The 27,437-nt window shown below is 50.4% G+C and overlaps 3 protein-coding genes across 14 annotated transcripts in view; 1 reads left to right on the top strand and 2 right to left on the bottom strand.

Moving 5' to 3' along the window:
* Positions 1 to 8: 8 nt before the first annotated feature.
* Positions 9 to 14,337, bottom strand: ABCF2 (ATP binding cassette subfamily F member 2). 4 transcript variants are annotated; one of them, XM_006211299.4, is made up of 15 exons: positions 14,193 to 14,337; positions 13,335 to 13,536; positions 8,396 to 8,608; positions 7,749 to 7,931; positions 7,496 to 7,667; positions 6,232 to 6,327; positions 5,252 to 5,354; positions 3,950 to 4,045; positions 3,657 to 3,776; positions 3,480 to 3,569; positions 3,017 to 3,127; positions 2,341 to 2,403; positions 2,013 to 2,141; positions 1,331 to 1,534; positions 9 to 624 (listed from the first exon to the last, which is right to left on the bottom strand). In XM_006211299.4, exons 2-15 carry the CDS (start codon positions 13,492 to 13,494, stop codon positions 487 to 489), a joined length of 1,878 nt encoding a protein of 625 aa, XP_006211361.2. In that variant the 5' UTR covers positions 13,495 to 13,536; positions 14,193 to 14,337; the 3' UTR covers positions 9 to 486. The 4 variants fall into 4 exon arrangements, with proteins under 4 accessions (XP_006211361.2, XP_072820255.1, XP_072820258.1 ...); XM_072964154.1 differs by lacking the exon at positions 14,193 to 14,337 and adding an exon at positions 13,887 to 14,033; XM_072964157.1 differs by lacking the exon at positions 14,193 to 14,337 and adding an exon at positions 13,975 to 13,993.
* Positions 14,290 to 24,476, top strand: CHPF2 (chondroitin polymerizing factor 2). Of its 5 annotated transcripts, XM_072964151.1 has the most exons (6): positions 18,690 to 18,792; positions 19,206 to 20,459; positions 20,907 to 21,084; positions 21,190 to 21,471; positions 22,150 to 22,332; positions 23,058 to 24,476. In XM_072964151.1, the coding sequence occupies exons 2-6, from the start codon at positions 20,173 to 20,175 to the stop codon at positions 24,363 to 24,365; spliced, it is 2,238 nt and encodes a 745-aa protein (XP_072820252.1). In that variant the 5' UTR covers positions 18,690 to 18,792; positions 19,206 to 20,172; the 3' UTR covers positions 24,366 to 24,476. The 5 variants fall into 5 exon arrangements, with proteins under 5 accessions (XP_072820254.1, XP_072820252.1, XP_072820250.1 ...); XM_072964149.1 differs by having other exon boundaries at positions 20,907 to 21,471; XM_072964150.1 differs by having other exon boundaries at positions 18,722 to 18,863; positions 20,907 to 21,471.
* Positions 24,477 to 24,593: 117 nt separating this feature from the next.
* Positions 24,594 to 27,437, bottom strand: part of SMARCD3 (SWI/SNF related BAF chromatin remodeling complex subunit D3) — a 31,591-nt gene continuing 28,747 nt past the window's right edge. For all 5 annotated transcript variants that reach the window (XM_072964159.1, XM_072964160.1, XM_072964158.1 and 2 more), the window contains 7 exons: positions 27,285 to 27,386; positions 26,872 to 27,033; positions 25,882 to 25,979; positions 25,589 to 25,724; positions 25,197 to 25,319; positions 24,977 to 25,078; positions 24,594 to 24,774 (listed from right to left, as the gene is read on the bottom strand). In XM_072964159.1, coding sequence (XP_072820260.1) covers positions 24,721 to 24,774; positions 24,977 to 25,078; positions 25,197 to 25,319; positions 25,589 to 25,724; positions 25,882 to 25,979; positions 26,872 to 27,033; positions 27,285 to 27,386 — 777 coding nt within the window. In that variant the 3' untranslated portion in view covers positions 24,594 to 24,720. The remainder of the gene's footprint in view (positions 24,775 to 24,976; positions 25,079 to 25,196; positions 25,320 to 25,588; positions 25,725 to 25,881; positions 25,980 to 26,871; positions 27,034 to 27,284; positions 27,387 to 27,437) is intronic.

Genomic DNA, 27,437 nt, shown 5'->3' with positions numbered 1-27,437 from the left:
GCAGGGACCATGGCTTCTTCTTTCTTTATTGGATGCTTTGTAGATGTCACGCAGGTCTAAAAGTTACACTGTTAAATAATTCTTTAAAAACCAACCAGGATTAAGGCCCTGGTCCAGAGCTCCAAACCAGAAGCAGAAAGGAATGGGGGCGGTGGGCTGGGGTATTCCTCCAACATCACCAAAACCCAGAGAACGAGGATCCTAAGCTCCTTCACAGGCCAACCCAGGACGTGGGCCCTCAGGTTAACCCTCAGATGCCTTTGGCTGCATCACTATTAGGGTCAGAACCAGCAAGGAGCTGGCAGGAATGGCCAGCCGAGTCCAGACATGGACAAAAGTAACTGGAAGGACAGGAGACGGACAGGTACTGTCCAGCTGTAGAGAAGATCACAGAGTGCAGCTAAGGCAGGTGGGGGAGGGGCTGGGGAGCAGTATTGCAGCAATGCAGGAGTGTGGCCCCAGGGGCCTGGCCCGGCCAGCGAGGGCTCACACGTTGTGGGTCCTCCTGGTAAGCTGGGGCTCCTCGCCCACCAGCTTGGACTTGAGGTGCTCCTTGTAGGCCAGGATGTCTCCAGGCCACTTGGTGATTGTCTGCTTCTCACAGACCCAGATTTCTTGTGCAACCTAGAAAGCAAATCCTAGACTTAATAATCCTGGCCAACATTCTTCCCATCCCTGTCCAGGAAACTGTTCTCAGGGGACTCTGGGAAGAAAACTCCATAACTTCCCACCCAGCCCCATATCCAGCTCCCAACTTCACAGCCCCAGGGTTCTTAGGGATGGCCTAACCCAAGAGTGCTGTAACCGGCAGGTTTTGGAGGCTTCCAAGCCAGAACCTGCGGTGCCAACCCGATTTCCAGTTCCCCAGCAGGACCTCGATCTGTTTAGAGGCTTCACCCTCAGCTTTCTTTTCTCCACTCCAACTCCCCCAAAGCTTCAGAGAAAAGATCAGCAGCTTTTTCACCAATGACTAGCGGTAGCCATCAGTCTAATCCCAAGCCTCCTTCGGGTAATTTTATTTCTAGGTGGACGACTCTTGGCAACAATAGTAAAAAGCACCCTGTTCTCTATCCAATTGCCTTGCCGGTTTTGGCCAACAATGCCAAGTAGGCTAACAGCCTCAAATAGCTATAAAGAATTAAGGGATTTCCACTAAGGCTTTCTAAGTTTCCCAAAGAACTATAAAATCCGGTCCTCTGTACCTGTATATGTCCTGAGCTCTCTTTCCAAAGACAATAAACACGTATTAAGTGCCCCCATGTGCCACGACTGTGTCCCACCTACTTCCTAGGTGCCCCGTTATGCCTCCCACTCCAGCCAGAGGCCTCACCTGCTGAATGAGTCTGAAATCGTGGCTGACCAGCATCATACCACCCTCAAACTCATTGATGGCATCTGCCAGGGCATCGATGGTCTCAATATCCAGGTGATTGGTGGGCTCATCCAAGAAAAGCATGTGTGGGTTCTGCCAGGCCAGCCAGGCCAGACACACTCGGCACTTCTGCCCATCAGACAGGTTCCGGATTGGGCTCACCTGAGTGGAACCATGACATTTACAAAACCTGGTGTTACCTTCGCCACACATCATGACTCACCTCTATTACCCCATGGCTCCTCTATTATCACCATTTTATAGAAAGTGGGGCTCAGGAAGACCCAAGATCACCCAGCAAGATGGTGGCACAGCTGCTGGTCTTTCAAGGCCTGAAAGGGACACATCTGGAAGCCTGAAGCCCTGTCTCAGCACAGAATCTCATGAACTGGAGCAATCCCCTCAGCCCGGATCTGAATCCAGGAACTTGCGTGCCAGGTTTCAATTTCCCTTGCCTTTAAGTGATAGGGCTCATCCTGCTAGTTTGGGGGCAAGGGCATATCAGAGACTGCCACACTATCCCTGACCCTCCCTTGAGATCTGAATGCTCCAAACCATAACAACCTAGAGCAAAGGAAAAGCAGACCATCCAGCCAGTCTCCAGGTATCTGGGGCTCTCCCCACACCCTGCTCCACTGACCTGCTGTTTCCCAGTGAGACCATATCGCCCGATGATCTTCCTCATCTCTTCCTTCTCCTTGATCTCTGGGTAGCACTTCATCATGTACTCCAAAGGCGAGAGGTCTAAGTCCAACTGCTCTTGTAAATGCTACAGGAAAAAAGGAACCCATCCAGGTGTGACTGGTGTCCCACTTCAAAAGGAACCCTGCTGGGCTTACCTCCCCAGTTAACTCTCCACCTCTCCCCAGGGGCCTATTCAAGATTCTAGAAGCAGCTAGGAGCTGACTTGGTCAAAGGCAGCCCTGTTCCCAAATCCTGGGCAACGCCCCCCACCCTAACGACTATACCTGATGATAACGCCCTATTTTGACATGAGAGTGTTTTCGGATCATTCCATCTGTGGGTAGTAGCTAGAAAAAAAAAGCAGTAAGTGGAAAGATAAGCACACAAAAAAGGAAACCAGGTCAGAAGCAGACATAGGCAGAGAGGGGAAACAAACATATGTTAACACTGAGCAAGACTCATACAACTTCCTAAACGGAATCTATATCACCACCTCACTAATAGCTATTCTGGCCACTCTAAAAATATTTAGGAAGATATACTGAAACAGATGTTCTCACGAGAGGCAAAGACACACACCATACCACCTACTCAGTAGTAATTAAATGACTACTAGAGAAAGCACTGCAGTGTGTAACAAAGGACTCAGATCTGGGCACAACATACATTTTCTACAATAAAACATCTCCAAATGCACAGATGTTCCTATATGCTAAATGCTCTGAATGAATGCACAGAAAAATGTTGAGAGCACGCATGTTATTCTCTCTCACACTCACACAGACTCCCCCTTCCTCTCTCCCTCTCTCCTTCTGAGAAAACTGCCCCAAACTTCAGCTCTGCCCCATGATGATCTTCCACCCCAGAGGATGTCTCACTCACTACTAGGGTGCTCAGGCCCTGCAAGAGTAGTGGTCCCTGCGTACCCTCCCTCCTCCTCAGACACACTGAGCACCATACCTCTCCAGTTAGCAGCTTCAGAAGAGTTGACTTCCCTGCTCCATTGGGCCCCACCAGAGCCACTCGTGTGTCGAGATCAATACCAAATTCTAGATTGTTGTAGATGCAAGGCTGAAGTGGGTGAGAGAGAGAGAGACGGACACAAGGCTAGTGTGCCGATCAAGCTGACTGGCAGACCAGCCCCGCGGAGTCCCTAGTCACCACTGGAGGAGGCGGGAGTGAGGAGGAGGGAGGCAGCTCTCATGGTAGACCCCAACCCATGCCTCCATCCACCAACCCAGCTGAACAGTTTTCCTTCTACTCTAAGTCCCTGGACGAGGCACCCCAGCGGCCACACCTGAAAAATCCCCAGCATCAGAGGGGTTAGTAGTTGTGGTCAGCAAACAATAGGAGACTATTCTCACCAGTTGATACTCATCTTGTAAAGTGTACCCTAGCCTTCCAACCACACACAGGTACTCACCCCATCTTTTGTATACTTGAAGCTGACATTCTGCACCATGATAACGGGTGGAGGGATCTTGCCACATGGTGGGAAATAAAATGACAGTGTCTAGGAAGAGGAGAGGACATTTATCAAGTCAGGTTCTTTCTTATCCCCTCACCTCCGGCCACCTAATTCCATCCAATCAGACCCTACCTTGTCACTCACAACCCTCTCTGTCAGTCCAGATGCCATCATCTTCTGTAGCGTCTTCTCCTTGCTCTGGGCCTGCCGGGCCAGCTTGGCACTGCCATGACCGAACCTAGCAATGTAGTTCTGAAAGAGACCAGAGGGGGCCTGGAGTAAGGGTAGGCACCGAACAACTCATCCTAAATACTCAGTAAAAACTGATAACAACTTCTTCCAGACCTTCTCCAGCACCCCTCACCTCCCAAACACCCTCACCCGGCTCCCCGGACGACGTGAACTCAGCTCCACGACTGTCCTACCTTCATGTGTGCAATCTGATCCTGCTCCCAGTGGAACCTCTTCATCTGATTTTCTTCCAGCTCCAGCCGTGTCTTCACATACTGATCATAATTACCCTGCAGGAAAATGCACCAGGCGAGACGGGCAGCTTTAGCCGCGGTCCTGGGTTCTCACTCAGGGTTCAGGGGTATGCGATCTGGCATCTGACTTGGCCCTGGCTATAAGATTGTGCAGCAGGGAAAGAGGAAGTGCATTAAAGAAGCATATCCTAATCTAGAATCTGTGGTCTTTCAAATTACGTGCACCTCGTTCTTAGCTTAGCCAGAGCAGGGCTCCAGATCAGATCCTTGGGTTAGCTGTAAAGACACCCAGAGCACTGGCAGTAGCCCTGAAAACCTCCTTCATACAGACATCATGAAGCTCACAGCCTTCCAAGAGCACCTCCGACTACTCTGCACGCCTAGAGGCTGAGGCCCATGCAGACTACAAGAACTGCCTCTAGGTGGGATGGTGTGAGACCAGTCAGATTTGGGACCTGACAAACCCTGCACTATGGACTGCCATGGTTTCTATCTGCAAAAAACTGGACTCAACCTAAATATCCATCAAAAAGGGTCTGACAAAAGGGAAAAAAAAGGTTTGACAAATAAGTTATAGGATAGCTATACAATGAAATACCACACAGTCACTGAAAAGAATGAGGCTGACTTATGGAAATCTCATATGGAAAGCAGTCCAAGACAAACACAACCTACAGAAGAGAAGGACTAAGACACAACTGTGACAGGTGTACATGAAATTGTCTGTAAATGCTTACAAGTACACATGAAAGTTCTGAAAGGCTGTATCAAAGACTTAATACTCCGATGGTGAGCACAACCATGAATAAAGGAAACTTCTACTTTTTCATTTTTGATACTTTTTTCGAAATACAAAAAATGAAAAGGCAAGGCAGAAAAATGGGCTGTTGAGATCCTGGCTCCCACTCTTCACTGAAGGAGGGGTAATGTGCTGAACGCCACAAAGCAGAGTTAAGCAGCTGCTCGAGACGGCAGAGAGCACCAAGGCCTGCCCGGGCACCATGAAAAGTCAACTCTTTGCATAAGGCAAACATACACCATGTGCACAGGCTGCCAATCCATGGCCTATGGCCTGAAAGCAATTACTTTGGGACTAAAATAAAACAGGCTACAGGACTCCCTGTCCACATCTTTTTATAGCAATAGGCAGAAAAGAGCTGCTAAGTCTATTTTTTCTTTAAAGGAGAATTTCAGGCAATTGGTAAGCACAAAGGTTATTATGGAGAAGTTGGGTCCACTCACCGTATAATACTTCAGTTTCTTGTTGTGCATGTGAATGATGTTGGTACAGACGCCATTCAGAAAGTCCTGGGAATGGGAGACGAGGACCAGGATGCGCTTAAAACTGCAAAGCCAGAGAACCAGTTAGGGAGGTGCTCAAAACGGCAGCCAGTTCACAACAGGTGAGCTGAATGTCAGGCCCGGAAAGCCTTCAGCCTTTCCCTTCCTTACACCTCAGCATCCTTTAGACTTACTGGTCAATTCCCAGTTCTCAGCAAGCACCTAAGCCAGCAGTGCACAAGCTCCTTGTAAGGACACTTTGATGCCTTGCAAAGTGTGGTGACAGAGTCTGAGTGTTCTCAATCTTCTGTTCTAACTTTCAACAGAACGGAATGGAGAAGGCAGTAACAGTGACGGTAAAATCAAAAAAGTATGCACACAACCACCCGTAAGTATCTCTAAAACCATGGGTGGGAAGAGCTGAAACAGGCACAGTAAAAAGCATCATGCTCTTCTTTTTAAAGAAAGTACCGAGTCACTGCAGAGACCATGGGAAGCCTTCTTCTAGAACTGGTGCAATGCTCCAGGTTATTCGGCTCTCTAGCCCGGGACCGCTGCCATGTGGGCTATTTTTGCCTTTGTCACTGCATTATGATCTTAGATGTGAATTCCTGTTTATATGACATATGTAAATACAATTAAGGAAAAATATTGTCTTTAATAAAGATACTGTATTTTCAGTAACAGGAAAAACAAAAAAAAGTAAATCAAAATAATGAAAAAAAAAACAAAAAAACTACATTCCAGGCAACAAAAGCAAACAAAAAGCCTGCCCTAAAGGTGCTTACCACTTTTTCAATGTGGCCTTTGCTCTGGCCTGACTTCTGTCCATTTCTCACTGCTCTAGTATCACTGTAGTTTCTGGGCATCCATCTCCCTTGGACTCTGCTCAATGACCCCTTCAGGACCTGCCCACTTCCCACCCTAGCCTCCCCACTTACGTCTTTAGCTCTTCTTCCAACCACACACAAGCGTCGAGGTCCAGGTGGTTGGTGGGCTCGTCCAGGAGCAGCATGAAGGGCCGAATGAAGAGGGCTCTGAAGAACAGGAAAGGAGACAGAGCCACTTCAGTCTAACAGGTGCTACACAGGAGAGGACAGCCTGCCTGCTACCTGCAATTCTGGTCAGGCCTGCATCAAGTCCTGAAATCAATTCTAGACTCTCCACCTCAGAGGAAAGGTGAGAACTAGGAGAGAAACCAGAGATGAAAAGTGGAGGTTAAAGGGCAGAAAACAGAGCTGAGAAGTAGAGGGAAGATGCAGTTTGGAGATAAAGCTGTAAAAATCTTTATGAATCTGCAATTCTTTTACACTGAGGTTGGTGACTAACGGGAACACAAAAGGATACAGAGAAAATAAATTGTTAAAGCAAAAAGTATTCAGGTTAAACCTAACTGGTAGGGTTGCCAGACTAGCAGGGAGGCCAGAGTGCTGTTTTCTTAGATACAATCACAGGAGAATGAGGGGAGAGTGCTGGACCCCACACTCGTAGTCACCACACATGCAGAACTTTTTAGAAATAAGATTCTGGACCTCAGACTCCAGCATTCTGACTGCACGTATCTGAAGCAGAAGCTAGAAAACTGTATTTTTAAAAGCTCCCCAGGTGAACCTGAGGCAGCTAACCCTTGCTAGCACATAAAGCCACAGTTCTCATGCACCAAGGCACGCACAAGTAGCCCTGCTAAAGCAGTGGCTCAAGCGTCGCCAATGCACGTGGCAGAGAACGGTGGGTAAGGAACCACCCATTTAACTGGGGACTTCCTGGGAGACAGGTGAGGGAATGATGGTCTACAGAAAGTCACGTTGGGTCCAGGTCACAAGAGAGTAAGGAGGACAGATATCATAATAGCTGTCTAACATTTTATCTTTATACGTCAAGAGTTAGAAGGACTGAAGCACAAAAAAGGGCGGGAGAGGAGTCAAGAGGAAAGAAAGACCCAGACCTACTCTCCCATGTTACCTAGGGCTGGTCCTAGGGTTCCCAAACACTGTGCCGAAGTCCTGCAATGACCACTTCAGTCGGGAAGCTCACACCTTAGCTCACGTATACCACTGCCCTGAATCCCCCCCACCACTGTCAATATCTGCATCCTACTGGACACTGACTGACCATCAGCCTCCGTTCTAAACAGCTCCACTGGAGGAAGCATTCAACCCAGAAAGCAATGGGGCTCCACAGTGGGTGGAGGAGGGAGAGACTCACCTGGCAAGGGCAACCCTCATCCTCCAGCCCCCACTGAAGTCTTTTAGCTTCTTGCGTTGCATGGCAGGTGTGAAACCCAGTCCGTGCAAGATCCGGGAGGCCCTCATCTCCGCCTTGTCAGCATCCAGCTCCTCCAGCCGCTCGTAGAGCTCTAAGAGCTTCTCACACTCCGCTGTGGGCAGTGCATGGCATGTGAGCTCCCGGGCCTTCCCAGGGAAATTCCACCCCCACACCCCGGGGTCTGGGGCCCTACCATCCTCGTGAGCCAGCCGCTCTGCCTCCCTCTCCAGCATGGCCCGCTCCGTGTCAACTTCCATCACACACTGCAAGGGCGTCTTGTCACTAGGGGGCATCTCCCGAGTCAGGTGGTAGATGTCGATGTGCTCAGGGATGGGCACTTCGCGCTTCCCAATAGCAGACAGCAGCATGGACTTTCCTGAGGGGAGCAGGCAAAGGACGGGAGGAGAAGTGGACACTCAGCACAGCTCTGCCTGCCATTCCCCCACACCAGTCCCTCCCCACCGGCCAGACCATGACCTCATCATTTTTTGAGTATTTTCCGTCCTTTCACTCATTCAAGTCCTGCTATCCCCCTCTCCCACCCTTGGGATACCCTTCCAATTTTCCTCCAATTCTTGTCCTCTGAGAAGTCTGTTCACCTACAGAGGCCTGACACAAAGCCTGGCCCGCCCCTCCCAGCCACTTCTCCCACACCTGCTGTCTCCAACTACTCATGTGGTACCTGTCACACACTGCTCGGTGCTGCTAGTTCTCTCCCTGGGCAGATCTGGTCTCCCACCCATGTTGTCACGTCCTTGCTTTGTACACAGCTGATGCTAAGTAAATACCTCCTGAGTGACAAGGAGAGAGACCTCCCACCAAGCCTTCCAAGGGCCTCACCAATTCCATTTAAGCCAATGAGGCCGTAGCGACGGCCTGAGTTTAATTCCAGTTTGGTGTCACTGAGCAGCTCTTGACCATGAAAGGTAAGGGAGAGGTTGATGATGTGGGCGTCAGTACTGTTGGGGTGAGAGGCGAGGACACCAGTGACAGCGCGAGCAGCAGCTTTCTTCATCTCAAAGTCCTCTAGCTCCTTGGTCAGCAAGTCTACTTCTAGGGACAGAAAAGAAAAGCAGTTTGGGAAGAGGGCTGTAAGACAGACTAAGCTCTCACACAAAAAGGCACGCCTTAGAGCACCTGGATAGATCAGTCATGCATCAGACTTTTTTCATCTGAGGGTCCTGGGTTCAGGACCTTGTTCAGACATTTGTGGCTTTTGCCCTTCTGTAGATTATCAAATATTATCATACAAAGATCCAAAAGCTGAAAGAGGCATGCCCTGGAAGACCTGGGTTGAAGATGAGGTTGAGCTGACTCAGCTGTTTCACAAGCTTTAAACAGTGCACATCACATACAGATCTGCCCTGGTATCACACCTTCATGGACATTTTTTACTTCACAACTTGTCTTTTTAATTCTAACTTCTCTTGATCTTAGAGGATATAATGCATGGTCGGAATGGCTGGAACTCCAAATTGTCCTCCACGAGTATATGTTAAAGAATTAGTACCAATGCCCAAAAGAAAGCAGACACTACAGAGGTGCAATTCTTTCTCCACGATCTAGGGAGCTTCCAGGTGGTGCTTCCAAGAAGCTATTTTGTCCAGAAGGGACCAGCGTAAGAAAATTCACAGCGGGATCAACGGCAAGCAGAGATAAGGCTGGGAAAACCAGAAGTTCCAAGTCTGGAGGGTTTCAGAGATGCAAACTGACTATGAGACAAGAGACCAACTATTCTGCCTTTGTGGGTTTCAGGGACAACTACATTCACAGGCTGGGAAGAACCACTCATATTCACGGCCAGGAGTGGTCGAGTTCACCCTGTGTCTGGGATGCTGCATCATCATCCCCCATCTAATTTAACCCTCATAAGCCTTATGAGAGATACACACATCACCCTCATTCTATAAAGAGATTAAATAATACAGCCAAGGTCAAAAAGGCTAGTAAGTGACAGAGCCAGAATCTGAACCAGGGTTTGTCTGACCCCAAGGCCGTGACCTCAACTACTGCACTATCTTACCCCTTCCAGAGAGGAAAGTGCTCACAAAGTACTGTTGAAAGGAGGACAGAAATGGGGGTGTAGGGAGTCATGGTAAGCTTCTTCCAAAAGACAGTAAGGTGATCTATCTACATTCTCAGGAAGGAGTCAAAACTACACATAAGGTTCCACTACTGTGAGAATGTTCTAATTTTTCAGTCTCTGACACCCTTACCTATGTTCCCTTAGTGATCTTACAGTAGAACCCCCGAGATGTGAAAGCCTGTGCACTTGTCCTTAGGAAAAGGAAAGATGGAGTAGAAGGGGAAAGAGCTCAGTCCCTCCTCGGACACGCAGGCTTGGGGAGAGCAACTCCAAGGGAGAGGGTGTGTCGTGGTCAGGCTTAGGTCACTCTCCAAATACCCCATCCTGTCAGGAGGTCACCAGGGCTGGCACCATCAGCCACCCTGTCGCTGAACTGCTCAGCCTGCAAGGGGCCAGCATGGACGGCAGTCACTCTGTATGTATCTCACATTCCAGTGCAGCGTGTTACACGTAAATGCTTGATGAGTATAGGCTTATCCCATTTTATTCCACTTCAGGTTACTGTGCTTTGCACATACGCAATTTTTACAAATTGAAGGTTTGTGGAAACCCTGTGTCGAGCAATTATATCAGTGTCATTTTCCCAACAGCAATTGCTCACTTGTGTCTCTGTGTCACATTTTGGTATTTACTGCAGTATTTTAAACATTTTCATTATTATTAGATTTGTTATGGTGATCTGTGATCTTTGATGTTACTACTACAACTCACTGAAGGCTCAAATGATTGCTAGCACTTAGCAACAAAGTATTCTAAAATTAAGGTATGCCCATTTTTTTAAAAACATGCTATTATGCACTTAGTAGACTACAGTATAGTGTAAAGATAACTTTTATACACATAAGGAAACCTAAAAATTCGTGTGACTTGCTTTATTGCAATACCAGCTTTACTACAGTGGTCTGGAACTGGATCGCGATACCTCCAAGGTGTGCCTCCAAGGTGTGACCGTACTTTTCAAATGGAGGACACATTGTTTGTCTTGGCTGATAAGAGGACTTTTAACAGTATTTTTTCTACACAGTTGAGTTCGCAGGCTTCCCACAGCCCCTCTGTGCCAATCCTTGTTCTAGATGTTGAGAAGAAGATGTTGCAGAAGTTTATAATCTAGATCAGAAGTTGGTAAACTTTCTCAAAGGATCAGATGCTAAATATTTTAGGGTTTACAGCCCAAGTGACAAAATAAAAACTATTATGTAGGTATATATATCACCATCTGAAACTTTAAAAATGTAAAAACCATTCTTAGCCTGGGAGTGGATTGGCTTAAAAAAAGGCTGGCCAGATTTGGCCAATGGCCTGTTTTTTTGTAAACAGAGTTTTACCGGAACACAGCCACACCCATTATTTTATGTATCGCCTATGGCTGTTTCCATTATAATGGCAAAGCAGGACAGCTGCATCAGAGACCACAAGGCCCACAAAGCTACAAATATTTACTGTCTGGATCTTTACAGGAAAAGACTGCCGATCCCTAGTCTATATCTCCATCTGCTCAGGCAAGAGAAAGATCAAAATTAAGGGAAAATTACACAGTCAACCCTCTGTATGCACAGTTCTGCATCCAGATTCAACAAACCACGGACAGAAAAAAAAAATCCAGAAAGTTTGTCACACAATGGCAACTATTTCATAGCATTTACGTTTAGGTGTTATAAGTAATCTAGAGATGGGCTAGGTTATATGCAAATATTACACACACCACTTTATATAAGAGACTTGAGTATCTATGGATTTTGGTATCCGCAGGGATCCTGGAATCAATTCCTAGTAGATACCGAGGCGCAGGACTGTATACCATTTTCTCTTGATCTCTTCCAGTTTACAGCATCTGTGATCTAAGTCATCTCCTAAGCTTCAAAAGTAAGACTTGGACCTCACTTTCCTAACCTACAGCATCCTCGAAAACAGACTCGAAAAATAAGTAAATAGCACTGAATAAAAGGAAAAGGGATTCTTTGTCAAGAGAGAATATTGTAGACTTCACAAGCAGCCCCTCTGTACACATTCCCCAAACAAGGGGACCAGCTGAACTCCAGTGCCTGTCTTGAAGAGTCTCACATTCTAAAGAAGATTGAGCTGTCTGTTACAAGTCACTTTCTTTGATACGTATCTTGGTCTTTCCATACCTTCCCACCTAAAGAAGGCCAAGTAGCAATGGCCAACTGCTAAAGGTTGGAGAACGGTGACCTGCAGCATTAAGTAATTTCAAACTCAGAGAAGAGAGAGGACCCAGTCTTGGGAGAGGGAACAGTTGGCCCATTAACTATGGAAGCAGAAACAACCCTGGGTACCTGGCAATAAGAAATGTTCTGAGGGAGCTGGAAAGAACACAAGATTTCATATTTCGGAACAGCAGCCTCCTGAGGAAGGAAGGTGAAAATCAAAACTCCCTTATTACTGAGATAGGGATACTGCAGCTGGGTTCCCCGGGAAACTCGGGTTTCCTAGGCAGAAAAGGTGAAGAAATTTGTAATGGGAACAGTAAACAATAGTCTCAAAGTGGGATTCAGTTTTCTACCTTTCCAATTTATCCAGAAAGTACCTACAGAGCTGATAAGAGACACTGCTTAACCATGGTGAGTGAGGCCCTAGAGGGAGCCCTGTCTCTACAGATCACAATCTGGCCTGCTCCTTCACTCTTATCATTCTTAACTTTCCATCCCTTCACTACTCTGGCAGGAATAAAACTTCCCCATAGCCTGACTTTATTGCACTAGCTTTCCCTCATAATTCTTACTTTGGAGACAATTTTTACCACTCTCTCCTATCATTTTTAACCACCCCCGCTTTCCGAATTGTTACCTGTTGTAATTTCCATTAGTAATTCTCGTCATCTTCAAAGATCAAATAATTTAGTTGAAGAAACAGAAGATAAAACATAAAAAAGTTAACACTATAGATAGCATAAGGGCATAGTGAATGGCAATATTATTGATGTCAGGTTTGACTGGGAAAGACTTTACCATCTTGAGCTGAGCCCTGAGAGAAATGTCAAATGTAACTAGTACAAAAATTGTGTTAGAACCTCAGTGTGCAAATGGACAGAAATGTGGTGACTATTCAAGGGACAACAGTAGTTGATGGAGAAGGATGGAGAATGCCTGTTGAGTCTTCAGGCGGCAAGACAGAAAGCTAGGATAGACTGCCGAAAGCCTGGGATATTCTTTATTACACACTGCCCTGTGTGTAATAGACTAGACTGCAAGTTATCAGAGGACAAACCACACTTATAGTGCTTGGCATGGTGTCTAACACTTGAGAAGCACTCATAAGAGAAAGGTATCTCTCCCAGAAAAAAAAACTCATGAAATAATTCACAGATTTCTCTCTTGTTGGTACAGTCACTACCCCGGGGAGGACAAGGATATAATGAGGCAAAGAGCCCAGCACACTGACCACCATGTGTAGAAATGGAAATTGAGAAAGGGGCAGGGAACTGACCTCCTCACAGTCTAGTAGACAGAGCAGCAAGGCAGCACAACTCCCATATTTGCTTGCCACTGAGTATGTGAGAACTTTGTGTTCAGTTTCCTTGGTCAAGCTCCAACTCTACTGGTTTGGTTCATCATAAAAAGTTTCGTGGTACCAGGTAGATTTTCCAGTGCCCCGAGCATCCAGACTCTGACTCCAGCTGGGACATCCATTAAATGGTAGCAACCATCCCAGGAACCCACCTCTCCCTCAATTCACCTGTGGTCTCTCGGCCATTGGCCTCCTCATTTTTCTCCTCTGCCACCTGTGGTTCTGTGACAGCGTCTCCGTTTTCTTCATGTCCTTTTCTGGGACGCTGTCGTGCTTTGGCAGCTTCCTTTTTTTTGGCTGCCTTCTTCTTGGCCAGGTCGGAGGGCATGGTGATGAACCACAGGGGAACGTTACTGTTCTTTCAGGAAGCCTGAAGGAAGGCAAACACCCCCAAATTCTAAACTTTCGCAGAGCGCCTGGCCCTTGCTCCATCCCTCTCAGGAATTTTCCTATCAAGCCTCCGATACCCAGCTACGCCCCAGCCTAGTCGCTCCCAACTTTGTCAGGCTCTCCCAAGCCAATTCTGATCCTCGGCCGCTCTTCTAATCTCAACATCTCTTCCCTCGGGCTTTGTCCACCAATCCCCACGGACTGCCTCACTCTGGAAACGCTCCTCCTTTCGGGGCCTCCAGTTAGGGACCAGGTTCTGCCCCTCGGCACAGGTCCCGGTCTACAGTTTCCCCACAACTTGGCGCGCTACGCTCCAGCCAGCCGCCTCACTTTGCTGGGTTTCCTCCTCCCCTCTGCCTCCGGCCTCCTCCCGGTCCTTCCGCTCCACACCACCTGGCCGTCGGGTCCAGCTTCTTACCGGGGCGCACTCGTCCTCCCCCCGGTGAGTCCCCTCAGAGTCCCCTCACTCGCTACCTCCCTAGCCTCCCCCAGCCCCCGCCCGTCAGCTTCTCTCCCTTGGCCCTTTCTTCTCTCTCGCCGCCGCCTCCATCCCGACCCGATCCCTCCTCCCTCTTCCCGTCCCCCCTCCCCACCACCGGCCGGCACCCTCCCCCAGCGCCCCTTCCCCCAACTCACTGGGCCTCGCCGCTCGGCCTCTGTCGCAACAGAGCTGCTCCTTGAGCTCCTCCGCGTGCGGCCGGCTCACCAGCCAATCAGGGCCTCGCGCGGCTCTCGCTGCGCCGCCGCGCGGACTCCTGGGAAGTGTCGTCCTCCAGCCGCGGCAGCCGAGGCTGAGACCACTCCTCAAGAACTACCTCGTATCCCAGGGGCCTCGCGGGCCTGCGTGACGTCATCATGATGCGCGAGTCTGGGGGGATTGGAGTCCAAGAACCCTGTGCCAGGGGTCCGCTTCAGGCACTGGAAACTGCAAATCCCAGCTTGCTCCTCGGATAAGCGGCTGGGCCTTCCAGGCTACACCACCTCTAGAAAATCTTTTGAATTGTGCGGAGATACCGAGTTTACAGGGTCGCCCAGCCGGCTCAGACAGCACGCGAGCGACTACACTTCCCAGCAGGCATCAGGCAGGAATGAGTCCAAACAATGGAGCGAAGAGGCGGTAGGTGGAGAGCGGAGGAGAAAGACTGAGGCGACTGGTGAGAGTGGGACACGAACTCATCACTAGGAAGAAGATGCGAAGAACAGAATTCTTCCATGAAAGAAAGGCGTCCTTGTTTCATGAAAGCGAGAGTTTAGAGGCTGGTTCATTGTTACCAAACTTTTCGAAGGTTGTTCCTGAACCTTGGCCGCTCCGCCTGCCCACTCCAGAATTAGGTCTCCATGTAAGTTTGATGGGAAGAACCCTGAGGTTTGAAAAAAAAAAAAAAATCCCTTTTCTGAGTTTAGCTTTAGCAGTTAGCCATGAGGCCTTGCTGGTTGCTTTTCCTTTGAGTCTCCCTTTTTAAAATCTCTCACAAGAGTTCTCAAAGCTTACAAGGAAAATCCCAAAATTGTAGCCTCTGAGACTTCTCCAGGCTCCTCACAAGCAGTGACACAGATGGAAGGAAGCAAAGGAAGCCCCTACTCCCTCTGAGCACATTTTCCAGAAGTGGCCCCGCCTGATTCTTTTCAGAAGTGAGCTCAGTACGCTCCCCATAGAACTAGTTTTCCTCCTCCAATATGATACTCCAGTAGAATCTAATTACTTGTATTTCAGAAGTAACCCAAGCTATTTCTCACCTCATGCCTTTGAGCATGCCTTTCCCTAGACTACCCTCCACCAATCAGGTGCCTACCATATGTCGCTCAAAGCCAGATGTTAGAGGTGCAGTGGTGACAAGTCTTTCCCTGACCTCAGGAAGCTCACGGTTAAGAACACCAGCTAAAAATTGTCTCTTGCCGTCTGGTTCTAGGAGAATGAAGTCACTAGCCACGGCAGTCACTGACCTTCAACACCCCCTGAAAGGAGTTCAGGGCAGAGATTAAGAATGAAGCGCTCTATGCTCTGGGAAAAACTGTAGAACAGGCTTCAGATAGTTAGAGATTTTCAGGAAAAGATTTTTATGAGCCCAATTTCTTGCATCTTCTCATATCTAGAAAAGAAGTAAAATCATTAATAGAGACATCTGCTCCTCCCGACTAACAGTAACCTTCTGCTAAACTGCGTGCTTGATAGGAGATATTCCCCCCTTCACTAAAACCATACATATACTGACTTCTCTACTTCTTCTGAGCAGTTCCTCAGAGCCATATGAGAGGCTGTCTCCTGGGCTATAGTCCCCACTAGGCCCCAAATAAAACAACTCACAACTCTCACATTGTGCATTTTTTTCGGTCGATAAAAGGAAACATTTAAAAGGAAACAGATCATGACATTCAGGTGATAAGTGCCATATGGGCAAAAGCACTGTTGTAGGTATAGAAGTATATAGATGATAGTTAACTGACTGCAAAGCTCTTCTTTATGAAGCAAGGAAATTATTTATGGTTGTGAATCATGTAAAATTGCTCACCCAAGCACCTCGCCTTCTGGGAGGTCTACAATATGCCTGTCTCTCTAAGCCTCATTAAAATGTGGTTACAGGCAGGATATGGAGAACTAAACTTACTTACACTCTTTCATTTCTGCCATCACATTTAATCCCCCCGGCAGACTCTGAGGTGGGTATTATTACCATTTTACAGATTGGAAATGAAGGCACAAAATTGGTAGTAAAACAGCATTGCTGGTAAAGACAGTGCCAGGACTTGAAGCTGGAATCTTCTAGTTCCAGAACTCCAGCTCTCTAAAATGACTCAGGTTGGCAAAAGAAAAACTAACCAGTTACTTCTCTGAATCCACCTACATAGCCACCAATCTCACCCATGATTTCCCATGAATTAACAGTTGCTGAACAAGGTCTTTTTCAGCACAGCAAAAGTAGCATAGAAAACGTAGAACTTCTGCCATTCCCATCCAGGGTTTGGATCTCTTGCAGGGAACAGACCTGGGCATGAAGGGAGAAGAAATAGGGAAATAAGAGGGAGAGGGATAGGAGGAGAAAAGGACTAGCTAAATGCGAAAATCACAGAAGCTCAGTGCTAGAGACAGTAAATGAAGAGTCCAGATTCTTCATTTAAAATATGAAGAAGCTGAGACCCAAGGGAGGAAAGATCTCATCCAGAATTAACTAGAAACTTAGTAACTGAGAAAGATCTGGAGCTTTGCTGTTCAATGTGGTAGCCTCTAGCCACATGTGGCTGTGGAGCCCTTGAAATGTGGCTAGTCTGAATTGAGATGTGCTGTGAGTGTGAAATATGCATTGGATTTCAAAGAGTGCGTGTGGAGAAGAAAAAGGACGTAAAATATCTCAACCTTTTATATTGATTACATGTTGAAATGTTAATACATGGAATATATTTAATAATAGAAAATAACATTATTAAAATTAATTTCCCCTGTTTCTTTTTACGTTTTAAAAAATGTGGCTACCAGAATATTTAAAACTTACATATATGGCTCACATATTTCTATTGGACAATGCTGGTCTGGAACTTGCTTCTTTCAACCTGGAGATGAGTGTTTCTACTCTGCTTCCCAGCGTCTTCTAACAAGTCATTTATTTACCACCTATTTATGTGCCAGTTGCTGAGGGGAAATCAAATTGCACTCTTGAGTTTAAGACCAAACACAGTAAAGGGTAACAGCGTGGTGTATTTCATCTCGTGTGCCTCCTAGGATGGGTTCTTGGCTCTATCAGCCCCAATGTTCCCATTTAATAACCAACTTTTAAAATAACACCCAGTTTCCTTTTTTGAAGTAAAGTTCATAGACGGCATAACCTAATTACACATACAAACTTTAAAAAAAATTACAGTGTAACGATAATCGAAAGAAGAAAGAAAAGGAAATCTTTTATAATAAAAGAATAATGTTATTTCAGTATGCTAAAAAACATCATTCGATGCTTGTACCTAACATAGGGCCACCTTGAATGTGACAGTACAAATGCAGGCAGAACATCATGAATGACATGGCTGTCCACAATACAGTTCTCCAGAATGGTAACAAGTAAATTCCTGGCCAAAACCAAAGTACAGTCTTCCTTCCATTTACATGATAGTTATATTCCTTCAAAATTCAGCACATATTACAACCCTGAAAAATTACTTAATTTCTATGTATAAAAACAGGCTCAAGGATCAGATGAGTATAAGCCCCTCCCCCCCAACATGAATGTTCAATAGGGCATTGAAAGTTATGTGGGACAAAATTCTTTCTAAGGTGATACTAACTTGCAATGTACAAGCATCCTTCGCTCCTCCCCTCAACCATTTGACAACAAAATTGCCCCTGTATTCTTCCAAATTGCCCCCTACGGGTGTGCCATCCTGGGTGGGAACGCACCATAGTTGTTTGAAGGCCCTGCCTGCCTTCCAGCCTCCCCTTGAGCTGTTTTCCCCTCACTCAGAAGGACTTAGCCGCTTTGGCCTTCCCGGTTCTGTAGGCCAGTCAATATCTTCCTCTTTCAGAGCCTTCAGTTCTCTGCTCATTGTCTGGAAAACTTCACTTTTTGTCTGGGTAATTTACTGAATCTTTGGATCTCAGCATTCCCAAATTCTCAATCTAATTTAATTCTTACTGTCACGTTTTTCCACCATACTCTACTATTCTGCTATGGTACCTATGACAATTTGTGATTTCTACCTAAATTTATATATTTTTGTCAGTGTGTGTTTAATGCCTCTCCCTCCACTCTCAGTTCCCTGGGGCAGGGACCATACCTGTCATGCCTACCACTTGTTTTCCATGGTCTAGAACTTAGTAGGCAAGCAACAAACATTTCTGAAATAACTGAGTGCGTGATGGGGTTCGGAAGCCCATTGAGAGAAGTCGTCAAGGAGGCGGAAGCGCGCTCTTTGGGAGTGCGAGCATTTTTGTCTAGGGTAGAAGGAAGCTGAGGTTGAAGATTTCGGTCACCTTCGGAGCCAGGCTGGGTTCACTCGAATTAGCACGTGCGGAACGCACGCCTGTTCTGGGGGTGCTGGTGGCTGGCGGGACCACCACGTCACCCCGCGGCAGGCACGCGGCGCAGACAGGGGGCGGGGCGGCCATAGAGAAGGCGGTGGCTGAGCGAGCGGCCGGATGCGGTCACCATAGAGACGGGGCCTGACAGCGAGCGGAAGAGGAAGGAGCCGGCTGGGCTGTGAGGTGGCAGCGGCTGCAGCGGCGGAGCCGGCGCCACGACCGGGCACTGGGGTCTGTTCCCCCTTTCCCGCCCTTCCCCACGCCAGGGGCGTCTGGGGCGCCGCTTCGGAGGACCGGAGCAGGTCCCAGCCCCCCGCCCCCGCCCCCGCTCCCCGGGTCCAGGCTGGCCGCGGCGCCACGCCCCGGCCACCCGTTATCTGCCCGCCGCGGCCCCCGGCCGGTCTGCAGGGGCCTCCCTCTGTGGGTCTCGGGGTGTTTCCCGTTGTCCTGCTCCCACTGACGCAGGCAGGGCTTTTTCCCCCACTGACGGGTCTGAGAACGGGGTCTTTGCCCTCGTCTCCCCGCCGGGACCTCCATTCCCGCCGCCCGAGTCTCCCTGTCCCTCTTGACAGCTCCATGACGCAGCCAGTTTTATTTCTGTTGTGAGACTAATGGCTAAAACTCGCTTTGGGCTTTCTTTCTAGGACTAGAATCGGTCTTTGATTGCTGAGAGGTAGACAGGGGTGCTGGGCTTGACAACGGCCGCGCCCGAAGCCAGCCGAGCCTACGTGTGCCTTCACAGGATCCGTGCGTCGTCGTTAGCTGCCTCTTGGGGTTTGGTTTCGGTACCTGGGGCCCTGGTAAAAGCAGACACCGAATCGCTCTTACACGGCCAGCGTTACTGTCATTTGCCTCTCGTCTCTTAGAGGATGGTAGGCAGCATCAGCCTCTCAGCAGCTGGGATTCAGAGAAGACTGCCCTGCGAAATGGCTCTATCAGCCATTGTGCTCCTCTGAGAGGCTCTCAGTGCTGAGTCACCACATCCATCCACCTCATCTAGGTGGGCAGAGCTGTGCCCCAGGCCAGTGGCTCCTGACCACTCCTGACTGGGAGGAGGGGTTACTCTAGCCGAATGTTTCCTTAACTCCAGAATAGAGTAGGAAGGCCCTGACTCCGTCCCTGTGCCGGCCTTCAGCAGCCAGTCAGCAGCCCTTCCAGTAAACTGAGAAACATGCCCCCAGACAGGCGCTCTTTGGAGTTGTGTTCGTCTAGCTGAGGGCTGTTGTTTTGATGGAGTCTGTGCTTTCCCCCAACCCTGTCTTTATTAGCGGCTGCTGTCTCTTGGCATAGATCCAGTCTACAGATGTATGGAGTCCTTTTTGGGTTAGGTTTGGCAGGATTGAGTTTTGTTTCCTCAGTTTTTATTGGAAGACAGACCATAATCTCATTAGTGGGTTTAACTGATTCTAATATTTATTACCATTTGGACTGAGGGTCAGATCTGGCCCCTTGAAAACTGAAGACCAGGCAGATGTTTCCTGGGGATGTTGGGCCTGGAAGCAAACACGCCTTGTTCTTTTGTTGACCTCATTGACCCCAGGTTCCCTGGTTAAAACTGGCCTGGTACCCAGTAGCCCACTGATCAATCCTTGAGGCTGTGCCCTCCGGGGCATGCACTTGACAGGGCCCACCATCATGCGACTGAGCTCCCTTTTGGCTCTGCTGCGACCAGCACTGCCCCTCATCCTAGGACTGTCTCTGGGGTGCAGCCTGAGCCTCTTGCGGGTTTCCTGGACCCAGGGTGAGGGAGAAGATCCCTGTGTAGAGGCTGTGGGGGAACCAGGAGGGCCACAGAATCCAGACTCGAGAACTCGGCTCGACCAAAGTGATGAAGACTTCAAACCCCGGATTGTCCCCTACTACAGGGATCCCAACAAGCCCTATAAGAAGGTGCTCAGGTGAGAGCTATGTGTGTGCATAGTTCCTAGACCCCCGTTTAGCGTTGCACTAAATGCTTGCTTCTGCCTTCACTGGTATTCATTGTTGGCTACTTGGAGCATTCTTTGCATTATTACCTGTCATTGTTTGTTCAAATGTTTTCCTCTTCCTCAGGTCTGAGAAAGTCTCATCCACTGGTGTTAAATTAATGGTTGGATGCGCTTGCACAGGGCAGGAATTGAATCTAACCCATCTAATCCATCCTTGGTAGACCTCTCTCCAAATCAGTTCCAGTGTCAGCTACTCAGCAGATGCTCCCTCCGGTAGCTCATTAATGTTGATGAGGAGGTTTCTCCCGTCTCTTTTCTCAACTCCAACTCACTAATTCCTAGGGGGATGTATATGCTGGACAAGCTGGGTTCCTAAAGATTAGGGAGTTGACCTTTGGCACGCTGGTCTCTCCGCAGGACCCGGTACATCCAGACAGAGCTGGGCTCTCGTGAGCGGTTGCTGGTGGCTGTCCTGACCTCCCGGGCCACACTGTCCACTCTGGCTGTGGCTGTGAACCGCACGGTGGCCCACCACTTCCCTCGGTTACTCTACTTCACTGGGCAGCGAGGGGCCCGGACTCCTGCAGGGATGCAGGTGATATCTCATGGGGACGAGCGACCAGCATGGCTCATGTCAGAGACCCTGCGCCATCTTCACACACACTTTGGGGCCGACTATGACTGGTTCTTCATCATGCAGGATGACACATATGTGCAGGCCCCCCGCCTGGCAGCCCTTGCTGGCCACCTCAGCATCAACCAGGACCTGTACTTGGGCCGGACAGAGGAGTTCATTGGTGCAGGCGAGCAGGCCCGGTACTGCCACGGCGGCTTTGGCTACTTGTTGTCCCGGAGTCTCCTGCTTCGACTGCGGCCACATCTGGATGGCTGCCGAGGAGACATTCTCAGTGCCCGTCCTGACGAGTGGCTTGGCCGCTGCCTCATTGATTCTCTGGGCATTGGCTGCGTCTCACAGCACCAGGTGACAGCCCTTTCAAGTTAATCCTGGTCCCCAACAAGTTAGGGGTGACTGAGTGAGTGTTCTCCAGGCTGGGTGCTGCTGGCTCTTTCCCAGCAGCACCTTGGGGCTGTGTTTTCCTGTTCCCAGCCCCTGATCGCCCCTCTGGCTCTCCCTTGCTCCCCTCTGGCAGTCTTAGAACTCTGGGGCCATCAAAGGTGGCATCTTGCCAGGGACCCTCTGAGAAGTGAGAAATGTCCCCTACTCACTAGTCCCCCTCTCCTCTGGCCCCCTGCCCTCTGCCTCTCCCCCGATACAGGCACAGTTGTGAATGATCTGGGAATGTCCTAGAGAGCCACCCTGTTCGTTGGAGAAGAGGGGACGATCCCAGAGGGGACCCATCCTCCCAGACCAGAGTATTGGGAGCATTTGCTGGCTCACAGCTTTTATTCCCTTGAGAAACAGTGGGGTTCTTTGCAGAGGGAATAGGGCATCCTTAGTTGCCTATTTAACTTACTCTTTTCCAAAATCCAGTGGTGAGTGTGAGGCCACGATTGAGGAGACACTGGAATGAGCTTCTGCCCCCCCACCCCAATTCCGCAGCACTGGCAGTAATAGGTGTGAATGCGAGGGGGGGTTAAAGGCGGTTGAGATGGGCAGCCTTCCCTGTGGGGCATTGATTGGTATCCTTGGTCCCTCTAGGGGCAGCAGTATCGCTCATTTGAACTGGCCAAAAATAGGGACCCTGAGAAGGAGGGGAGCTCGGCTTTCCTGAATGCTTTTGCGGTGCACCCTGTCTCCGAGGGAACCCTCATGTACCAGCTCCACAAACGCTTCAGTGCCCTGGAGCTGGAGCGGGCGTACAGTGAAATAGAACAACTGCAGGTGAGCCAGGGGACCAGGGTTGGAGATCAGAGGGAGCTTCAGGGTCCAGGTGCACAGTGAGTGGAGGGGGAGGCTGAGCAAGGTAGAAAGAGGCTGACCATACCTAAATTTGAAACAACTCCAGGGAGAAGGGGCTCTTGGGGGTCTAGTTCAATCATATGACAGTCAAAGCTCCTGGCATGACTTGGATGCACTTAAAAGGGCTTGCAGGTGAATTCTGAGGATCTGGGCTTGATAGAGCGTTTAGAATAGTTTTAACTTCTTTCCAGTAGAGTCTCTCCACCGAAGAGGCAAAAGCCCAGAAGTCCTTGAACTTCTAGCATTCTCTTTAAAAAGTCCAAAGATAGAAGAATTGTCTAGTTGATTGTGGGGACTGTCAGGGGTGGAATACAGTTGAAAATAAAGGTCCCTTTATGAAGAGGATATGAGTACTTTGGGCATGGAAGAGAAAGGCTGCTGAGCTGTGTTTCAGGACGCTCTAACCTCCACGAAAGCACATTTCCCACCTCCTCCTTCTCACAGCAATTATGTAAGGTGGGTATGATTCTTATGCCTTCTGCATCTTACAGGTAAAGAATGTAAAGTACAGGGAATTAAATGATAAGCCGACGGCCATCTCACTAAGTGTTGATGGAATCAGGACAGACCTCAGAACCCAGGACGCCAGAGCTGGGTAGGGTGCTGACTACCTAGATGGCATTAACCGTGCATCCCTCCCACCCTAGGCTCAGATCCGGAACCTGACTGCACTGACCCCAGAGGGGGAGGCAGGGCTGAGCTGGCCCATTGGGCTCCCTGCCCCTTTTACAGCGCACTCTCGTTTTGAGGTGCTGGGCTGGGACTACTTCACAGAGCAGCACACCTTCTCCTGCGCAGACGGGGCCCCCAAGTGCCCGCTGCAGGGGGCCAGCAGGGCGGACGTGGGCGACGCCGTGGAGACTGCTTTGGAGCAGCTGAATCGGCGCTATCAGCCCCGCCTGCGCTTCCAGAAGCAGCGGCTGCTCAACGGCTACCGGCGCTTCGATCCAGCGCGGGGCATGGAGTATACCCTGGACCTGCTGCTGGAGGCCGTGACGCAGCGAGGGCACCGGCGGGCCCTGGCCCGCAGGGTCAGCCTGCTGCGGCCACTGAGCCGGGTGGAAATCCTCCCTATGCCCTATGTCACTGAGGCCACCCGAGTGCAGCTGGTGCTGCCGCTGCTGGTGGCCGAAGCTGCTGCGGCCCCTGCCTTCCTCAAGGCCTTTGCAGCCAGTGTCCTGGAGCCACGAGAGCATGCGTTGCTCACCTTGTTGCTGGTCTACGGGCCTCGGGAAGGTGGCCGAGGGGCCCCAGACCCATTTCTTGGGGTGAAGGCGGCAGCGGCTGAGTTGGAACGACGGTACCCTGGGACGAGGCTGGCCTGGCTCGCCGTGCGAGCGGAGGCCCCTTCCCAGGTGCGGCTCATGGACGTGGTCTCTAAGAAGCACCCGGTGGACACGCTCTTCTTCCTCACCACCGTGTGGACCAGGCCCGGGCCCGAAGTCCTCAACCGCTGCCGCATGAATGCCATCTCCGGCTGGCAGGCCTTCTTCCCAGTCCATTTCCAGGAGTTCAACCCTGCCCTGGCACCACAGAGATCTCCCCCAGGGCCCCCGGGGGCTGGCCCTGACCCCCCGTCCCCTCCTGGAGGTGACCCTTCCCGGGGGGCTCCCGTAGGGGGCAGGTTTGACCGACAGGCTTCCGCAGAGGGCTGCTTCTACAATGCTGACTACCTGGCGGCCCGAGCCCGGCTGGCTGGTGAACTGGCAGGCCAGGAAGAGGAGGAAGCCCTGGAGGGGCTGGAGGTGATGGATGTTTTCCTCCGGTTCTCAGGGCTCCACCTTTTCCGGGCCGTGGAGCCAGGGCTGGTGCAGAAGTTCTCCCTGCGCGACTGCAGCCCTCGGCTCAGTGAGGAACTGTACCACCGCTGCCGCCTTAGCAACCTGGAGGGGCTGGGGGGCCGCGCCCAGCTTGCCATGGCTCTGTTTGAGCAGGAGCAGGCCAACAGCACCTAGCACAGCCCGGGGCCCTGCACCTCCACACAAGGCAAGATGGATGGACAGATGGAGAGCTCATTGCTGTATTTTTTTTTAATAAGAAAATGTTATTAAAAGTGTCTTCTGCCAGACTGTTTTTAGGTCTAGGGAAAATGTAGTGAGAAGACTCTGAGGAAGGGGGTGGGCGTTTCCCAGAGGGACCCAGTGCCCTTCCCTCCCCAGTCATCAGTGACCACACAGCTGCTATCAGATGAATGACCTTTAATCCAGTCCCCGCCTCACCCACCAGGCATCAGGAGTGGTGGCAGAGCCCCAGGGGACAGGGCAGGGGCCCAGAGGCCCATGGTGGCAGTGGCACTCATTCACAGGGCTCCTAGGTGTTACGCACGACCAGCGACTGCTCCAGCTCCTGCCTGCGCTGCTGGATCTGTAGAGAAACAGGAGCAGGAGCAGGGTTACGTGTTGCTGGTGAGTGACAGGACAGGCCCCCACCTGCCCTGGAGGAGCATCTGGGAGCAGGGAAGGCTCCCTTGTGGTGAAGGGGAGGGTGGAGTGGCTGGTGAGGCTGAGAAGGGAGGTTTCTACTGGAGTAAGTGGGGGAGGCTGGAGGTATAGGGGGCCCTCCATACCTTGCAGTAAAAGTAGCGGCTGACGGCTTCCTGGGACCAGGGCTGGTGGTAGAACTCAGCCCGGCGCTCCTCCTCAGGGTTGCCTGCCACATCTGTCATTACCTGGGAGGGAGCAGTGGGGTCAGCCCTGAGCCCAGACCCCCTCCAGCCCCTGTGTACCACGTTTATGGTCTTCCCAATGTGCTTGTTTTCCATCCAGTGCTCCCTGAGTCCCCTTCACCTTGAGGTCCCGGCTCTGGGAGCGGAGGAGGTCTTGGATGTAGCCTTTGGGGTCTCTGGAGAAGCTTAGCATGAAGTCCCTCTGGATCTTGAGCTGGTTTATGGACTCAATCGTCTCATGGATCTACAGGTAGAAAGACAGATCCTTTCACCTGGCAGTGCTGATGTGGGAGAGGAGGGGAGTGGGCAAGAGGTGGGAGGGGTTTGCTGCTGTTCCTTTGAAGAGCAGCCCCTCAAGCCCCCGAGGCCTCTGCAGTCCCAGGGAAGGGGGTAGGGGGGCCGAGCTCCAAGTAGCTCACCTCCCCTTCAGAGGCCCATGTTCTTGTCTGTTTTGTCTGTACTTTTGTCATTTGGGGGTTGATGTCCCACTCCAGCTCTGGGCTGTGGCCCCACCTTACTGTCCAGAGCACTGATCTCCTGCTGGTTGGCTGTGGACAGGAGGAAGCTGCTCATCTGTCCCTTCAGCGGCTCCTCCACCTCCACGTCAATGTCATAGCACGCTGTCTTCTTCTGGTCTGACGGGTCCACGCTGCCAGGGAAGTCCAGCCCTTGGTGTCTAGCTGCCCCGCCACAAGAGGCCAAGGGCCAGAAGCCACAGGGAAGGAGGGGCCTGGGGGTGGGGAGATGGGACAAGGAGGGCAGGATCACAATGATTACCTGTTCTGAGGAGCAGGTTGGGGCCTCACCTGATAACGTGGTTGATGACAATTGGGTCAGGGGGCAAGAGCAGAGCTGTGAGGCGCTGGGGGATCTCAGAAAACTTCAGCCGCGGACAATCAAAAATCTAAAGTAGGAGAGAGAGATCACTGTTCTGTGCTTGAAAAGAGCATACTTTCCATTCTGAAAAGGCCACAAGAAGCCAGGAACAAGTCTAATTCCTCAGTGCCTGTGGGGCTGGGGCGAGGGTGGCTGTGAGTAGTGGAGCGCTGACAAGGAGGTAGGTGGGCGCCGCGCAGAGGTTGAGAGCACAGGCCCTGGGTTGGCTGGCCTGAGTATAAACCCTCCTTCCGCCACTCTCTGTGCGACCCTGAGCAACTTGCTTAACATCTCAGGTCTCAGTTTCTTCCTCTAGAAAGGGGATGATAATAGGACCTGTCTCATGGGGTTGCTGTGAAAATTGAATGAGTTGGCACGCACGAAGTGCTGGGAACAGTGCCTGGCACGTGGTAAGTGCTCAATAAACATTGACTGATTTTCACTACTCAGGTGTATCTGCTGTATTTCTTTAAAAGTTATTATTAATCATGGTCTCTGGTAGAGTTTTGTCAAGTCATTTCCACAGCAATTTGATTTTCCTAACTGCCCAGTGGATTAGATGGGACAGGTTTGTTATCACCATATTGTATAGATAAGGAATAAGGCTCAAGATAGCTAAGTAATTTACCTAAAGTCTGGACCCAGGACTAGAACCCAAGGATCTTAACTCCTAGTGCCAAGAATATGTTCCCAAAAGCTGTTGGCTCAGTAGGGTTCCAGGTCTAGTCTGGGGAGGCTGAAATGGATGGGCTGTGCACAGAGCTATGCCATGGTACAGCCTGGACTGGAACCCTGGTCTCTGGCTCCAAGACCATGAGTGTCTACCATTTCTGATACCAGGAATCACGGAGGGAGGGATGGGGTTACCTTAGTAACCAGTAATTCTGCCAGCTCCCCATGGGGTTGGGGAGGGAGGGTACCTGCTGGAAATACTTGTCCCCATTGATGTATTCCTTGTCGTGCGAGTCCTGCAGCCTGTTGGTCTTCACGTACTGCCACAGGGCCTGGACAATGGCTGAGCGGCTCTGTGTGTGCAACCCCAGCAGCCGGGCCAGGCGGGGGTCCAGTTTGAATTGAGGAGGCTGGGAAAAGGTGACCATGAAAATTAAATAAAAGAGAGAGGAAAGAGCTCAGGGCCAGGAGGCTTGGGACTAGTGGAATGTGGTGGTTGGGTTCCTGGGAAACATGCTTCCGGAGAAGATGGGATAGGGAGGAGAATGGGGTGACTCACAATGTGCACCTTTGAGGCCGAGGCCCACCCTGTCTAGGAGGAAGGGAATGGGGGTATGGAGGGCCTCCTGTGGTGTCTGGGGCGGGGTGGGGAGGCACGGACCTGGTAGTCCAGCATGAGGAGCAGCGTGCAGCGCACACTCAGGTCCCCCGGCCTCTTCACCTGGAACCCATCTGTCTCCTGTGTTGTGGGCGTCCGGTGCCACTGTCCAGGGGACAAGAGCTGGGTCACCTCACAGGCCCATCTGGGCTGGTG

This window comes from Vicugna pacos, chromosome 7 (genome assembly GCF_048564905.1).
Source record: "Vicugna pacos chromosome 7, VicPac4, whole genome shotgun sequence".
Lineage (NCBI taxonomy): Eukaryota > Metazoa > Chordata > Mammalia > Artiodactyla > Camelidae > Vicugna > Vicugna pacos.
The sequence above is the reverse complement of the archived record's forward strand: the minus strand, read 5'-3'. Positions and strand labels throughout refer to the sequence as shown.

What these genes read in the sequence shown, in the direction of transcription:
- ABCF2 (XM_006211299.4), bottom strand. Translation starts at nt 13,494, where the DNA reads ATGCCCTCCGACCTGGCCAAGAAGAAGGCAGCCAAAAAAAAGGAAGCT. An exon ending in ATGAGGGTTGCCCTTGCCAG is followed by an intron (nt 6,328 to 7,495) that starts GTGAGTCTCTCC and finishes CCTGTTCTTCAG; the next exon opens with AGCCCTCTTCATTCGGCCCT. An exon ending in AAATAGGGCGTTATCATCAG is followed by an intron (nt 2,142 to 2,340) that starts GTATAGTCGTTA and finishes TTTTTCCTGTAG; the next exon opens with CATTTACAAGAGCAGTTGGA.
- CHPF2 (XM_072964149.1), top strand. Translation starts at nt 20,173, where the DNA reads ATGCACTTGACAGGGCCCACCATCATGCGACTGAGCTCCCTTTTGGCT. An exon ending in CCCTATAAGAAGGTGCTCAG is followed by an intron (nt 20,460 to 20,906) that starts GTGAGAGCTATG and finishes GTCTCTCCGCAG; the next exon opens with GACCCGGTACATCCAGACAG. An exon ending in GTGAAATAGAACAACTGCAG is followed by an intron (nt 22,333 to 23,057) that starts GTGAGCCAGGGG and finishes CTCCCACCCTAG; the next exon opens with GCTCAGATCCGGAACCTGAC.